At 32.3% G+C, this 16,738-nt stretch overlaps 1 protein-coding gene and 1 long non-coding RNA gene across 2 annotated transcripts in view; one reads left to right on the top strand and one right to left on the bottom strand.

Annotated features, from left to right (window-relative positions):
* Positions 1-14,186, bottom strand: part of LOC126891820 (vacuolar fusion protein CCZ1 homolog) — a 32,991-nt gene extending 18,805 nt beyond the window's left edge. The window contains exons 1-5 of the mRNA XM_050661089.1: positions 14,009-14,186; positions 13,849-13,946; positions 10,946-11,039; positions 9,551-9,748; positions 6,808-6,983 (exon numbers count right to left, since the gene is read on the bottom strand). Of these exons, the coding sequence (XP_050517046.1) occupies positions 6,808-6,983; positions 9,551-9,748; positions 10,946-11,039; positions 13,849-13,946; positions 14,009-14,083 (641 nt within the window). The 5' untranslated portion in view covers positions 14,084-14,186. The remainder of the gene's footprint in view (positions 1-6,807; positions 6,984-9,550; positions 9,749-10,945; positions 11,040-13,848; positions 13,947-14,008) is intronic.
* A 1,528-nt stretch (positions 14,187-15,714) lies between these two features.
* Positions 15,715-16,321, top strand: LOC126891819 (uncharacterized). The gene is made up of 2 exons (XR_007700587.1): positions 15,715-15,986; positions 16,060-16,321. It is a non-coding gene; the product is annotated as an uncharacterized LOC126891819 (long non-coding RNA).
* Positions 16,322-16,738: the final 417 nt, after the last annotated feature.

Raw genomic sequence — 16,738 nt, 5'->3', positions numbered from 1 at the left:
CTTGGAAAAAACTGTGGAAGGGTGTATGCGACTTGACAGAAAATTCAATTCAACCAGTGGAGAACTGTTACACGGAAAATGATTCGCCAGACGAAGTCCAGCCCCAAGAACTTTTGGATATGTTCCAAAATATTGACGGTATTGACGTAATAATATTCAAAATAACTAAGTTCGAAAGTAAAAAATAGAATTTATTTATCTTAATTTTCTTTATTTGCGGCAGCTGTAGTAAAAACTTTAAATAAAAACACCAGTTCGGAGGCTAAATAAAAAAAAAAAATAAAAATGAAAAACCGGATTTAAACCAACTGGTTTTTTTAAGAAAAAAACCAGTTGGTTTAAACTAAGGTTTTAACCATGTTGGTTTAAACCTGCCAACCCTGGCTCTGTATCAATGCTTTCAAGTATTGCGTTGTACGGCGCCGAACTCTGGGATGTGAATCAAAGAAACAAATAAAAAATTACCGCTACTAGTACGTTCGTTAACGGTAAAATATTGCAAGACCTCTAAATTTTAAAGAACCGCTCCGACTTAGAAGAAATTTTGCAAATAAGCTCATCTTATCCCCCTCTTCAAAAGTGATATGACTACAATGTGTGCTTTTTATTTTTAAAAGGTTAAAACTACCCTTTTTTACCAAAAATTAAAAACAGCCGATATAGGCTCTGAGCTTCGCTGGTGTCGCTCCTGGCGGATTACTAATTCAACTTTCACCGGTAATTTTTAAATTTATTACTGAATTGTTATCGCTTAATATTTACAACGCTAAAAAATAATTAAATTGTAACAGATTTTTTTAAGATTTTGCTAATCATTTTGACGTTCTATTGATGAAATATTAATTTCTTACTTCGGATACTTTCACAATTATCATGTAGATGGCGCTATAAGATTAATAGATTAATTTTTAATTACACATTACGGAACATTAAAAAAACGTAAATTCAGTATTTAAAACGTAAGTATATTTAAGGTAAAAATATATACCACAGCTTTGACCAACTAATATTTTTTATAATTAATGTTTTTAATTTAATTTTAAATTAATCACTTTGACATTTATGTCAAATTTCCGGTAAACGTTTACAAACTTGCCACTACTGGCGCTCGCGAATTTATAAATATCCCCTCTACGTACGAGCTCACAGCGTATAAGCGTTATTTAAATCTAAATTATGTGTAGGTACGTTAAATAATAGTATGTTAAATATAGGAATTTGATTGTTTCTCATATTAAAATGTATTTTATAGTTTATAACTATTTTTAAACCCTTAAAAACTACCGTCTAAATAAGAATTTGTATAAAAAATATTTTGTAACTTTAAATTAGGTAATGATGTATTTTGTAGTGATCTAAACTTTATTTTATGTTTGCAATTTAGCCTAAGGTATATGTCTATTAAGCCAGATCATCCATTTCATAAGTCCATATTTGGAATAGTTTCATATTTTTTTGCTAATTTTTTGCTAATTTATTACCACAAAAACAAATTTTTTGCTCCACCCCTAACCGAGAAACAATGGTTGATGTAGCTTAATATTATGTCACATCATCGATAGCCATATCTCGCGAACCTAAAGAGCTAGAAAATCGTACGACGCGGCATATTTTTTTGCTAATTTATTGCTGTCGATCTGCATATGCAACATACCCCAAAACCACCCCTGCTTCCCTTACAGCTAAACAACACCCCCAAAAAACAACGAAAAATCTTGAAAAATGATTATTGTGATATAGTTGACGGTTGATATTTAATTGCTAATTTTTTGCTGTCATTAGCCGTAAAAAATAAATTTTTTGCTCCACCCCTAACCGAGAAACAATGGTTGATGTAGCTTAATATTATGTCACATCATCGATAGCCATATCTCGCGAACCTAAAGAGCTAGAAAATCGTACGACGCGGCATATTTTTTTGCTAATTTATTTCTGTCGATCTGCATATGCAACATACCCCAAAACCACCCCTGCTTCCCTTACAGCTAAACAACACCCCCAAAAAACAACGAAAAATCTTGAAAAATAATTTTTGTGATATAGTTGACGGTTGATATTTAATTGCTAATTTTTTGCTGTCATTAGTCGTAAAAAACAAATTTTTTGCTCCACCCCTAACCGAGAAACAATGGTTGATGTAGCTTAATATTATGTCACATCATCGATAGCCATATCTCGCGAACCTAAAGAGCTAGAAAATCGTACGACGCGGCATATTTTTTTGCTAATTTATTGCTGTCGATCTGCATATGCAACATACCCCAAAACCACCCCTGCTTCCCTTACAGCTAAACAACACCCCCAAAAAACAACGAAAAATCTTGAAAAATGATTATTGTGATATAGTTGACGGTTGATATTTAATTGCTAATTTTTTGCTGTCATTAGCCGTAAAAAATAAATTTTTTGCTCCACCCCTAACCGAGAAACAATGGTTGATGTAGCTTAATATTATGTCACATCATCGATAGCCATATCTCGCGAACCTAAAGAGCTAGAAAATCGTACGACGCGGCATATTTTTTTGCTAATTTATTTCTGTCGATCTGCATATGCAACATACCCCAAAACCACCCCTGCTTCCCTTACAGCTAAACAACACCCCCAAAAAACAACGAAAAATCTTGAAAAATGATTTTTGTGATATAGTTGACGGTTGATATTTAATTGCTAATTTTTTGCTGTCATTAGTCGTAAAAAACAAATTTTTTGCTCCACCCCTAACCGAGAAACAATGGTTGATGTAGCTTAATATTATGTCACATCATCGATAGCCATATCTCGCGAACCTAAAGAGCTAGAAAATCGTACGACGCGGCATATTTTTTTGCTAATTTATTGCTGTCGATCTGCATATGCAACATACCCCAAAACCACCCCTGCTTCCCTTACAGCTAAACAACACCCCCAAAAAACAACGAAAAATCTTGAAAAATGATTTTTGTGATATAGTTGACGGTTGATATTTAATTGCTAATTTTTTGCTGTCATTAGCCGTAAAAAACAAATTTTTTGCTCCACCCCTAACCGAGAAACAATGGTTGATGTAGCTTAATATTATATCACATCATCGATAGCCATATCTCGCGAACCTAAAGAGCTAGAAAATCGTACGACGCGGCATATTTTTTTGCTAATTTATTGCTGTCGATCTGCATATGCAACATACCCCAAAACCACCCCTGCTACCCTTACATCTGAAGAGCACTTTTAATAAATAATTAAAAATCCTAAATTTTTGCCGTCTTAAATCGTTTGCATTTTTCGTTTCTGTAAACTTCGTTTTTCTTGGATCAAAATACGGCTGTGGACTTAATCTTATAAATCGATGAAGTATTAGTTTTTTTTTTAATTCTTATTTATGACTATTTATATACTCAATCATACTAATGTACACTCAAAATGTCATTTAACCAAGAAAACTAAAATTTGGTAAACCCCCAATTTGTTGTGCTATGGAAGCTCACTCTTGTTTAGATAATACAGCCCAACAGCATTTTAATAAATTCATTTGGCTGCTGGAGATAAACGATTTTGTAATAATAAATCAAATTGAATGCATATAACTATTCTCTATTCAGGTGTTATATCCAACTTCAGTTGACTTATATTAAGCATTCATTTTTTATTTTATATATCTACATTTTTTAAACATTATTTCAACTTATTGTTATAACAGAATAATCTATGCAACTGTAAAAATTTAGGTGGAAGAGCAGAAAAAAATTTTCAGTGTACTCTCTTAAGAAATTATAAAATATACAAATGAATATATACGAGTAATAGAATATTAAAACTTGAGATTATTATTTGATTTCATATCACTTATTTTGAAATTATAATTTACGTTCATCATATTGAATTGTGAAATAATAAATTTATCATATCAATTTATGACAGCAAAAAATTAGCAATTAAATATCAACCGTCAACTATATCACAAAAATCATTTTTCAAGATTTTTCGTTGTTTTTTGGGGGTATTGTTTAGCTGTAAGGGAAGCAGGGGTGGTTTTGGGGTATGTTGCATATGCAGATCGACAGCAATAAATTAGCAAAAAAATATGCCGCGTCGTACGATTTTCTAGCTCTTTAGTTCGCGAGATACGGCTATCGATGATGTGACATAATATTAAGCTACATCAACCATTGTTTCTCGGTTAGGGGTGGAGCAAAAAATTTGTTTTTTACGGCTAATGACAGCAAAAAATTAGCAATTAAATATCAACCGTCAACTATATCACAAAAATCATTTTTCAAGATTTTTCGTTGTTTTTTGGGGGTGTTGTTTAGCTGTAAGGGAAGCAGGGGTGGTTTTGGGGTATGTTGCATATGCAGATCGACAGCAATAAATTAGCAAAAAAATATGCCGCGTCGTACGATTTTCTAGCTCTTTAGGTTCGCGAGATATGGCTATCGATGATGTGACATAATATTAAGCTACATCAACCATTGTTTCTCGGTTAGGGGTGGAGCAAAAAATTTGTTTTTGTGGTAATAAATTAGCAAAAAATTAGCAAAAAAATATGAAACTATTCCAAATATGGACTTATGAAATGGATGATCTGGCTTAATAGACATCTAAGGTATTTAATATTTATATATAATAATAATAAGGTATAATAATAAGGTAATAAGGTATTTAATATTTTCAACCCCTATAAACTCTCCCTACAAATACTTTTATTAGATCATTCACTCACGGTAAAGTATTGCAAAACCTGTGAATTTTAAACAACCGCTTGGGTTGACACGAAATTTGGCATTCACATAGCTAACAAGTCAAGGAAAAAAAGTGATATAGTACCGATGTGTACTTTTGCCCTGGGGGTGGTTTTCACCCCTTCTCGGGGGTGAAAAAATATAGCTCCAAAATAAGTCCGGAAATGGATAAACTGACTCTAGGCAACTTCTGTTCTATAAAGTTTTTTTCACTAAGTCAATACTTTTCGAGTTATTTGCGTGTGAATATGTTCATTTTTCAACGAAAGAACCACGTTGTTAGACGGTTTTTCGCAAATAACTCAAAAAGTAAGTATTTTATCGAAAAAATATTCCGAGCAGAAATATAGATTACGAAAAACTGAAAAAATCTGTGTATGCATGAAGTTTGGAGACCTAGTAGAACCATAGTCGTAGCTAATGAAGTTTCAAGATACGGGGTGTTGAGATTTCTCTTACAAAGTGAAGATTTATTGATTGCTCTAAAACCGGTTGAGATATACAAATCAAATTTGGTGGGTTTTAAGAGGTAGTTATTACGCATTTGTTGACAGACTTACTATTAAGAATTTTATATTCACCATTGGCGCGCATACGGGTACTAGTCTGAATTAAAAAAAATAGTACGCCACTGAGGCATTTTAAATTAAAAAGCATTTTTTAGTTACTTATTTAATTTATGACAGAAAATATATCTTCCCTTTTTTTCATACGATGCGCCTTTTTCATGAAAAAAAAAATACTTATATCAACGCATAAAAAGTATTCGACATAAGTTTCAATATGGTTTTTTAACGATAACTTCTGTAATTTTCAAGATATTTCATTGTTCCAAAGCTTATTTTATGGGAAATTGTAAGTGCTAAAAGTTTTCAAAAGTCGGACTTTCTGGAGGTCTTTGATTTTTAAAGCATGCGATTCAAAGAGCTTAGAAAACTGCTTCTCACACTTACATGCAAACTTAAAATATACATATCTCACTCAGTTTTTACCAGAGAGACATTGAAAAAAACTGAATAAGTTTTAGTATGAAAAATACTACATTTTAGTATTGATATAGATTTTTCAGATTTCTTTTAGTTTTCAAGTAAATTTGGAAAAATTGCAAACATTTATAAAATATCAAAAAATAATTTAATACTAAATTGAATTTTTTTTTCAAACCTAAGCACTTTAAACTGGTTAAAATTTCAGAACGCGTAGTCAGGCTATACATAAACCCAATTGTGTATGGAATAATGTTAATTTTTATTTTTGTGGAAAATTCACCAATTTAAGTAATTATTCTTTTGATTTTTCAACGACATAATCGTTTTGGTTTTGTAATAACTCGGCCATTTTTTATCCAAATTACTTTTATTGTAGCACATTTTAAAGGTATCAGTAAAATATTTAAAAGATGTCTCCATAATTTTTTTCTAAAAATCTCTATTTCTAGCGTTATTTAATGATAAAATGTTTGATTCAAGGTTAATTCGAAAAAACCCCGATTTTAAGTAGGTCGTAACTTATGTTGTGTTATTGCTATAATAATTTAAAGAACACCACTCAATTCACTAATTTAAAAGGTTTCTTTTTGATCATAATGACTTTTTCGTAAAAATGCATAATTTTAGAGATATTTTTGAAAATCCACTCAAAAACATGCATTTTTCATGTAGGAAATCATCAATTTCGATCGTGAATAACTTGCTAAATATCAATTTACCGAAAAAGTAGTATATAAGATTTTTTACTCAGAATTGAAATATCTCTCAATTTCCGAGGTTAGTTAGAGGTTAAATATTTCCACCCCCGAGACGGGGTGGTATCCACCCCCAGAGCAAAAGCACATATCGGCACAATAGCACTTTTTTTCTTTGACATACTATGTATAGGTATGCCAAATTTCAAGTCAACCAAACGGTTCTTTAAAATTTACCGCAAAAACCGTCAAAGAATGTACTATACATTTCATGAACTATTGGAGACGATGTTGCCGGCGCACTAGACTTAATAGGGTGAAAAATTAAGATATTAGGAGAAAAATGATGGGTTATTAGTAAAATTCTAAAACAATACAAACTACTATTAATTTTATACTTACCATATCAAATAATCATTATACAAAAACGACGAGTGCTGAATGATTCCATAAGTGCTTTCCAAAGAATTGACGAAACATTGAACTTTAAGAAAAGTCTGTTTATCTAAAGGTAGGTACTGGATTCCAGAAAATACATTTAATATATCTGCATTGGCTAGTTTTATTGATTGAAGATACTACAAAAGTAAATACGATTGTAAATACAGATATAAGGAAAAAAAATAGGTATATAAGTTGGAAGGCAACCGTACTTATAAATATGTAGGATGACTATTCCTTTCCTTTCCTCGGGTAGCTGTAGCTTCCTCCGTGAATGTTAGTTGTTGCTCTGAAAACTCAGGGTCATCTAACATTATTACCAAAAATGGTCGCATTGTTCCTGTAGTGATCCTTTCTCAAGTAAACATTTTCCTACTCTAACTTGGTTGCATCATACTGACGACGACCAAAAAGATTCTATTGCTATAACTCACTGGCGAAGCGTCCATGTAACCACTGTTACCATTGGTAACAGTTAAAAATCTTGCAAATAAATATTTTATGACGATGAATAATTCTAATTACCAATATTTTTACCAATAGAAATATATTGTTATATTATGTGGTAATAGTACCTAACTCAGTAAATAGCCAACTACTCGTAGACACGAAAATATTGGCGAGTTTATGTGACTCAGTTGCACTTTATTATACTCTGTTACCAGACTGATTTCTAGTTACAATGGTTATATACCCACGCTGGCGCTCGGGACCGGCTAGTGACTGAAAATCTTGAAGAAGCGACGGCATAAGCGCGCTGTGTATCAGTACCACATTAGCGCGCTGTTACCACATTTAAAATTGGTGACAGTACCTATAAAAAGTGTGCGTGCAGTTAATCATGGATGAGTGTCGCTTCTTAATCGATCAACTACTTAAAAAGTAATTCTCCTTCTATAATTTTAAAGAAAAAAATGAGATTAAAAATGAAAGACCTATTTTAAACAATTTAAAAAAGGAATCAATAAAAGTAGTTTGATATTTTAAATTTAGTTGGTACAGTGAAAATACTTGGTTATATTATGGTTGCAAGAAAAATATACTGTATTGTTGGCCATGTCTTCTGGTTTCTACAGAAAAATGGGTGAACCAGGTTCACGATTTAAATAGTGTTAGATTTTTAAAAAGGAGACATGAGGCCGTTACCTACATGTAAGATGTATACCCATTTTGATTCAGCTTGGCAAAACAAAAATCAAAAGTTCTCTTAACCAAGCTTTTAAAGCAAATATTGCTAAACATAATGAGTTTGTTAAAAAAATAGATAGGTATATCCTTAGCACACTTATAATAGATACTGTATGTTTTTGGGCCAAACAAGAACTAGCGTTTCGTGGTCATTTTGAGTGCGACTACTCTGACAATCGCATCGAGGTAATTACAGGGAATTGTTAACATTAATTGGCAAAAAAGATAAAAATTTTTGTCAACATCTAGAAACATCTGTTTTTTCGAGAGTTTCAAGTGATATACAAAATGATATTATTGAAACTACACTCACCGGCACAAAATTCCCCCACCCAAAATTTTTGATTAAGTTTGACAATTTATAACTTTATTATTTGTGCTCCGATTTTCAAGATTCTTGCACCAGTTTGTAGATACATACATGTATTCATATTGTTTGGTATTATTCCGGTAACAAAAATTTTGCTTGCATGTCATTGTACAGGAGTGAAAGGAAGCGTTGTATTTTCTCCTAATTTTAAAAAATTCTGCGGAAAAATGGAATAGCTGATTTTGTTTCATAGTTCTGTCATATTTTCCCGGAGGTATCACCAACATTTTGTTTTTTGAATTATCCGAATATATTTTTTCTTGAAAGAGCTGTACCATTTTTTGTAAATAAAAACACTGATTGACTCATACAATTGAGGTTGGATTGATAAGATTAGAATAGCCCGCATGCAGCCCAGATCTGAATCATATTGAGCATTTATGGGATGAATAAAAAATAAATATTTGCCGTCATCCTAGGCCTCCAGAAAATTTGGTACAGTTATGGCCATGGTAGAGGAATATCGGGCTATTCCCCAGGCAAGGAAAACACATCTTTATTAGATGCTCAACAGATTGCGAGCAGTCGTTGCTGTAAGAGGTGGACATAACCCCTATTGAATTGTTTTGTGTTGTTGTTAAATTTGTTTTGTTTTGTTAATTTTAGTGCGTTTGATATTTTTAATTAAATAAACCTTCAAAGCAGTGTTTTAATTACAGCTCTTACAAGAAAAGAGATATTCAGATAATTCAAAAAACAAGACCTTAGTGATACCTCCAGGATAATACAAAAGGAGTATGAAACAAAATCAGGCCACCAATTTTTCCACAGAATTTTTTAAAGTTAGGAGAAAAAACAACGCTTACATTCACCCCCGTATAATGCCATCTAAGCAAAAATTTTTTGTTACTGGAATAATAGCAATTGACATCAATACATGTATCTACAAACTCGTGCAAGAATCTTGAAAATCGAAGTACAAATAATAAAGTTATAGATTGTCAAACTTAATCAAAAATTTTGGGTGGCGGAATTTTGTGCCGGTGAGTGTATATAAACATTTAGCCATATCTTCATTTTTTTAAATAAGATTTTTTGCATCTGGTTTTGGTAACACTTCAGAAAAGTCACGCGTCGCCACTGCTATAACTTACAATTATCCATCTAATTGTGGGTATTATTTCTGTATAAAATGTACGTACTTACCGTTCTATAAAAGACATCCAAAGATGTCTTTAACGAAGTTATATCCTTTGAAGATTCAAATGTATTCCAAAATAGTCTATACACATAATATGATTGCTTAAGAATAGCCTCATATACACTGTCATCTACATCATCCTCTAATTCTTCAGCATCATGTGAAATATCTTTCTCTTTTGAGGGACGGTTTATTTGTAAGGTCTAAAAATTTAAAGTGTTAATGATGGAATATATTTACACTTAACCAAACTTATATGGAATCATCTGATATTTTTTATTAGGTATTTTAAGCGAATTAAAGCTAAATTTAATTTTCTTTCATTGCACCTCCCCTGAGCCTAACTACAGGTTATAGTACCAAATCAATATACCTGGGAGCTATTAAAGTTGGTTGGATGAAAATTCTTCTTCTCCTTTTATATAGGCAGTACTGCCTGTTTTTCTTCAACGGTGCCTTTCATTCTGCCCCTAAGTTGTCATTCCATATTTTAGGGATTTTAAAGGATTTTTTGTAGAAATCACATTTCCTCTCCAGAGCATGACCCTTCCTCTTCTATATTTGTGAAAAAATCTGTCAGTTTCTGTTCTTGCTTGTCTTTCTCGCCCTCTAAGGCAGGCCGCACATCAAAGAAACATGAAACGTAAATTACGTTTCATGGAAATAAGACTGCTAAATAAACGTCCGGCCATTTATGAAACTCTCCGAAAATAAAAATGTTTTATAAGCATGAATCGCACTCGTTTCATTGGTAGGCGGACTTCAAGATTTGTTTAGCCGTGTTTTATTTTCATGACACGTGTTTTACGTTTCATGTTTTTCGTTTCATGTTTCTTTGGTGTGCGGCTTGCCTTAGGCAGCTTACATCAAAGAAACATGAAACGTAAATTACGTTTCATGGAAATAAAACTGCTAAATAAATAAACGTCCGGCCATTTACGAAACTCTCCGAAAATAAAAATGTTTTATAAGCATGAATCGCACTCCTTTCATTGGTAGACGGACTTCAAGATTTGTTTAGCCGTGTTTTATTTTCATGAAACGTGTTTTACGTTTCATGTTTTACGTTTCATGTTTCGTTGGTGTGCGGCTTGCCTTAGTACACGAATTCGTTAATCATCTGATTTTACATATACTACTTTCGTTTGAAAATAGCACACTTTTCCAGTGTTCCAGTCTTGGTGTTGAAGACGCCAATTTACGTGATCAATCTTGTGCTGCCTGGTTAACTCAGGATCCCGTAAGTTTCTCCGGATATATAGTCCTTGAGTACAGCAACTCTTCTTCTTATCGGTTCAACTAAAATACTTACAGCTATAGCTTCCAAAAGCTGCAGATTTCAAATACATAGTGATTCCGTATAAGTTTGGTTAAGTGTATTTAAACGTGATATGTTTTACCATAACTATCCAGTAGTCTTTTTCGGGTTGAAAATATAAATGTCTTGTTTTAGTTGTCCTTAAAGATTTAACAGGTGTGGATGGTTTAAATGTTCTGTAAAATAATTTTAAAAGCATTTTAGTAATAAATGAAGGGGTCAGTGCAAAAAGTAGCTAAGTCCATATTTTTCTATAATTGAGTTACGTGGCAACAAAAAGCGTCCTACTGGGTAAAATCGTATCTAGAAAATTTTAATAAATCATCATTTTCAGTGTAAGAAGTGGCTATAAAAAGAAGTGTCAAAAATCGTTAAGTCCATCGACTTGACAACTTGCTCCTACTGACACAGCTTGAGAATTGCACTATACAAGATCTGATAGCCACAATAGAAAATACCTGGACTCTAATCTATTAATCACTAAACTATAATTTCAACACACATTCTAATAATCAATCAAGTCTCATATGGGATTTTTGTGAAGGTATTTAATGAGAAATTTAACATTTCCTTTAGATATCCAAGAAAGGATATGCTTCTTTTCATGAGCATTTTTCAGTGCGTCACAAATGATGCGAAAAAAGGTAAGTCCGTGATAATATACATTTATTCTAATATGACATTCTAGTTAATCTGACAGTTGTCACATTATACATTTTATTTGCAATTTGGCTTAAAAACAAATCAATTGTGTTTATTGCATTTATAAGATGATATTTTCTTTGATTGGTATAGTCTTATAAATTGTACAGATTATATTCGTAGATATATTATATAATTAGTAAATATTTTTTTTTCGATTATAGCGCCATCTATCGACAAATCTTGAATAAATGTCTTAAATGTCTGTAATCACAGACGTGCCTTTTTCTGTCACATACAATTTAATGCGTTAAAAAGAAATCGAAAAACTGACGCACTGAAAGATGTCTATGAGAAAAAGAATATATGCAACACCTGTACAAAATTCCTAAGGTTAGCTGACCTGGAATCTACCGAGAAAATCTTAAAAACGCTCAAAGAGATAAAGAGATTGATCTTAGAAAAGCAGATGTGTTTAAAACACAACTAGCTGAAGTTCAACAGACATCTCCAAAAATATTGTTCTGATTATGAATAGAACCTGCCTTTACCTGTAACTAACATACAAGATGAATAGTATATTACAGGGCTTCCCAAACTTATTCGTACTGTGACGCCCTTGGGACTTTGCTATTTTTTTGCGACGCCCCTCAACCCAACCCCCAATAATACTTACAAATTTTAGTACTAGTAACAAGTTATAGTAATAACAAAAACACTATTTGAACATTTATAAATTTTATTAGAAAATAAGAAATTAAGAAATTTTTATAAGTAATTAAGAATTAGAAATTTATTATATTATAGGCACAAAAATAAAATGGGATATTTATTTATGTAACTGGCTGGTTAATGTGAGGGATGTGCTTGCTTTTTTGAGCACAGCTTATGAAACCGGGGCTTCAGTTTGGAAATTGCCACTCTCATTTCTTTTTCTACGTTTATGTTTGACCTGTACTTGTTTTTAATTACTACTGCAACTGCAGAAAAGCCCGTTTCGCAAAGGTGCGAAGTGGCAAATGGTAATAAAACCTTTAATGCAGAAGTACTGATGGCATGCTATTCATGAGAAACTGAACTCCAAAAGCTTTAGGCTAGAATCACAGTGACAATTCTGTCAGTTGTTCTTCTTCCTCTGTTGAAAGTGTCGATTGTGTGGATGACTGGAAAGGGTTTCTGACTCAGTCATATTGCTCCAGATCTTCGGGAAAATATTTCTCAAAGTGTTCGCTCAATGATGACATGTATTGCGTAAACATATTTTTTAAAGAGGGATCGAGGATTTCTATCGATTTTTCTTGTTGAATACCTTGTAAAGCAGGGAAATAGTCAATTTTTTGATATTTTATTTTTCTCTTTCATAAGAGCAACTTATTCTGAAACTCAGTAATTTTATTTGCCAATTGCAGCATATGAGTATTGAGATCATTTAATGTCTTAAATATGTCCAGAGGTATGCTAATTTTATTATAAACTCTGAATTAATAAAGTTTTGTGCAATATTATGCGATTCTGTATGTAGATACGTGTAAAATTCATTTCTTAATTCGTGTACATGTGCGAGTGCGTTGCCTTTGGACAGCCAACGAGAGTTGTATTAATAAATTAAAGGCATTTCTTCACAAAGTTCTTGAAAAGTCTTGATTTCACGGGTCGTGTGTAGTTCACCACTTTAATAATGCTATCCATCACAACACTTAATTCAGGTGTAATTTCTTTGCTGCTAAGGCCTCTCTATGTATGAAAAATGTGTCCATTTTACACTTGGAGCCTTGGTTTTGATGAGAGCTTGTAATCCTCCATCATACTGTCCAGGCATCGCTCGGGCACCATTCGCACGCCTACACAGTTATCCCAGTTAATATTATTTTCAGTCATATCGAATATCAGTTTAAAATATCGAATACAAGTCCGCGCTGACACGCGACGCCCCTGGAACAATTGAACCCCCAACTGAAGCGCGCCTATTCAAGTTTTGCAGGCGGGCATCTTATACCCTAGCGCCGGGACTGGTCATGTTCGACAAATTTAAGGGATTGGTTTTAATACAGTGCAATAAACTCTTCAGAGCAGCATAGTTGGAGTAAAGAGAGTAATGATATCCAACCTCCTTTTGGGAGATGGCACCGAAAAGGTTATTCGGATGTCTATATCTCCCATTTTTAAGAAGTGTATATTAAGATATTTGAATTCTATTCTTATATCATTAATTAGTTTTTAAAAAACAAGATCGAATAAAATATTGCTAAAACTACAATCTATTTTTCAATTCATGGTATGAGAAATTTATAATAAATAAATAAATAGACCTTTACAAATTTTGAACACCCATGATTTACTTACTCTGTAAATTGAATAATGCCTTCCACCAACCCTACGTTTTTTATTTGGACATCTACATTGTCTATTACTGGATAATAATATAAGATTTTCTTCAATTCCTAAAAGATAATGAAGGATTTAGGTAAATAATTAATAATTATTTATTTGCATTTGGTGTTACCTCTCCTTCCTTATTTCCCAAGGTAGAGTTAAATACAAAGAAATTTTTTAGACCAGCAATATTCTGAGTAACCATTATATCAATTATTTATTGTAACTTCTTAAATACCATTTAAATACATACACCTAAATCTAAAATTTACAATGTACACCTACTTTTTTATTCTAGGTTATGTTTTTGTTTTGACAAGCTATCTATCAATGACGTATGATTAGTCCAGGGCTGTATTAAGGGTTATATGCTCGCCATAATTAGACGTATTTTTTCCAAAAAGGAAGTAAACAAATCGTTGATAAAAAGAATAAGTATCTATTTTTAGGGCAGTAAATGGGGATATTTGGCTTCGAATTCCATCCTACTACATCGATTTACTTGATATTTTCACAGTAAGTAGGGAATAGCTCAAGAAACAAAGTCTACCCTATGCCGATGTGCGCTTTTATCTTGGGGGTGGTTCCCACCCCTTCTCGGGGGTGAAAAATGTTTTGGTTAAAATAGCCACGGAAGAGGCTAGAGAACCTAATTTTAAGCAAAAACTGTTCTATAATTATTTTTTGAAAACTCAATACTTTTTGAGTTGTTCGTGGTTGAAAATTAGCCATTTTCATTGAAAAATTACACCTTTTCGGACGGATTTTTGCGAATACCTTAAAAACAATGCATCTAACAAAAAACTATATAAAATATTTCTGTAGGTTATAAAAAAACAAAGGGATTTGTTCCTTCATAAATCTTCTAGTTAAAATACAAAGAGGGGTATGGTAGGTAAGAAGAGTTTGTTTTTTTGCTGCATGCTAAAAATCGGTTTATTTAACTTGAAATAACAGAGAAACTGTCGATTTTAGGTGTATAATGATACTAATAACTTTTGTAGGGCTTGAAAGGACCTTTAAAATGAGCAATACTAAATGTCGATCACATTCAAACTAAGCGAGATATTCTGCAAAAAAGTTGATGACTAATGTATTTTAAGAAGAAATGAGGAGTATATTTAACCCCTCATCCATCAGAACTTAAATACGTTGTTTTCCTTCTACAACACTTTTTATTATAGTGTTATTTCTATGTTCAAAAAGTTGGACTGGATTAAAATAAGGTTTTTGAAAAAAATAAGATTAAATTATAGAGCGCTTTTTAAATTTTCTTAAAAATCTTCATTTTCTTCCTTCTTCTTCTTCTTTAAGTACCGTGCCCAAATTTTTAGGCGTGGGTAGCTTCCATAACAATTTGCCGATATCGTTCTCGATCTTGTGCGGCATGTAACAATTGATCTGCTGATAAGCCAGTCCATTGACGAAGTTTTCGGAGCCATGAATATTTCTTTCGACCAATTCCCCTTTTTCCGTCGATCTTTCCATTGAGTATTAACTGCAGCATCCTGTATTTGCTACCTCTCATTATATGCCCCAGATATTCAAGTTTTCTCTTTTTTATCATCTACATTAAGTCACCTTCGCCTTGACCTACTCTGTTTAAGACTTCTCTGTTTGAAATGCGTTGAACCCAAGATATTCTGAGCATTCTACGATACGACCACCATGTAACTCGAAAAAGATAAGAGATACGAAAAAAGATGCCACACAAAAATGTAGGGCTTTTTCAGATATAAATTCCTTTTTTATTTTTCTAAGTCTAATTCTGAGTCTAATTTTTAAATCGCGCGCGGTGATGACGTAGTACCACTACCAAGCCTTTCTCGCCCAAGGTTCATAGATAGGGGTTAGGTTATCTCATAACTATGTGGGCGGAAGCGAGAGGGAGGGGAATGCCTACGTCACTCGTACGACAAAGTCAAGTTTGACAGTTGTTTGAGGTTATAATTCCGTATATTTTTGTGGAATTTTCTTATAATATCGTTTATTTGTTTAATATTTGTTGAGTTTTTAAGCATATAAGGACAATATTACTATAATTACTTATTTGGGTCCTATACAAAGGCAGTAATGACTTGTGAAGTGTGTTTTCGTAACCGTGTAAAGTTAGTTTAAAAATTATAATATTACACATAATAATATGTAGTTTTGTATGTTATAATAATAAAACATTTTTAGATGAGTGGTGGTAACATTTGTAGCATAGCTATATGTAAAAGCAACTCCAAAATTCCTGAACCAGATGGAAACACAATAATGTTTTTGGACATTTCCCAAATACCTTAACATTATCAAACAATAATGGAAAATAAAATGTTACAAGATAAATGGGCCTCTAAACATAAGAAAATAGGTAGCAAACATGTCCTCGTGTCTGAATATGTTAATATTATGTTACGTCTTTTTTATATTTTAACCTAATAATAAATTATTTATATTATTCGTTCTTTTGTTGTTTCATACCACCAAAAATGATAAAAGTGCTGCACATTCCACGAAAAACATAATAAGTAAGTACCTACATATTAGTATTTTTGATTTTAAACTTTTTCTTCTATTTTTTTTGGATTTTTGTGCTAATTAAATTGTTTTCTCCATTTAGAACACACATAATAAGTGTTAAATGAATTCTAGTTTTTTGTTAGCAGACTATTGATTTTTAAGGGAAAAATTGATATAATTACCAATATAAGAACCACTTAATATACCTATACCCAAGAAAATCTCAAAATATATTGCAAAACCTAAGTTTTTGAACCTTTTATTAGCATTGACTCTTATGACAATTTTAAAATTGTCGTACGGATGACGTATTCCCGCCTTTAAAAAGCCAGCCTTTGATTGGTCTACAGTTATG

The sequence above is a fragment of the Diabrotica virgifera genome, chromosome 9 (genome assembly GCF_917563875.1).
Source record: "Diabrotica virgifera virgifera chromosome 9, PGI_DIABVI_V3a".
NCBI classification, from domain to species: Eukaryota; Metazoa; Arthropoda; class Insecta; order Coleoptera; family Chrysomelidae; genus Diabrotica; species Diabrotica virgifera.
Note: the sequence above shows the minus strand (reverse complement) of the source record. Positions and strands in the feature narration are given on the sequence as shown.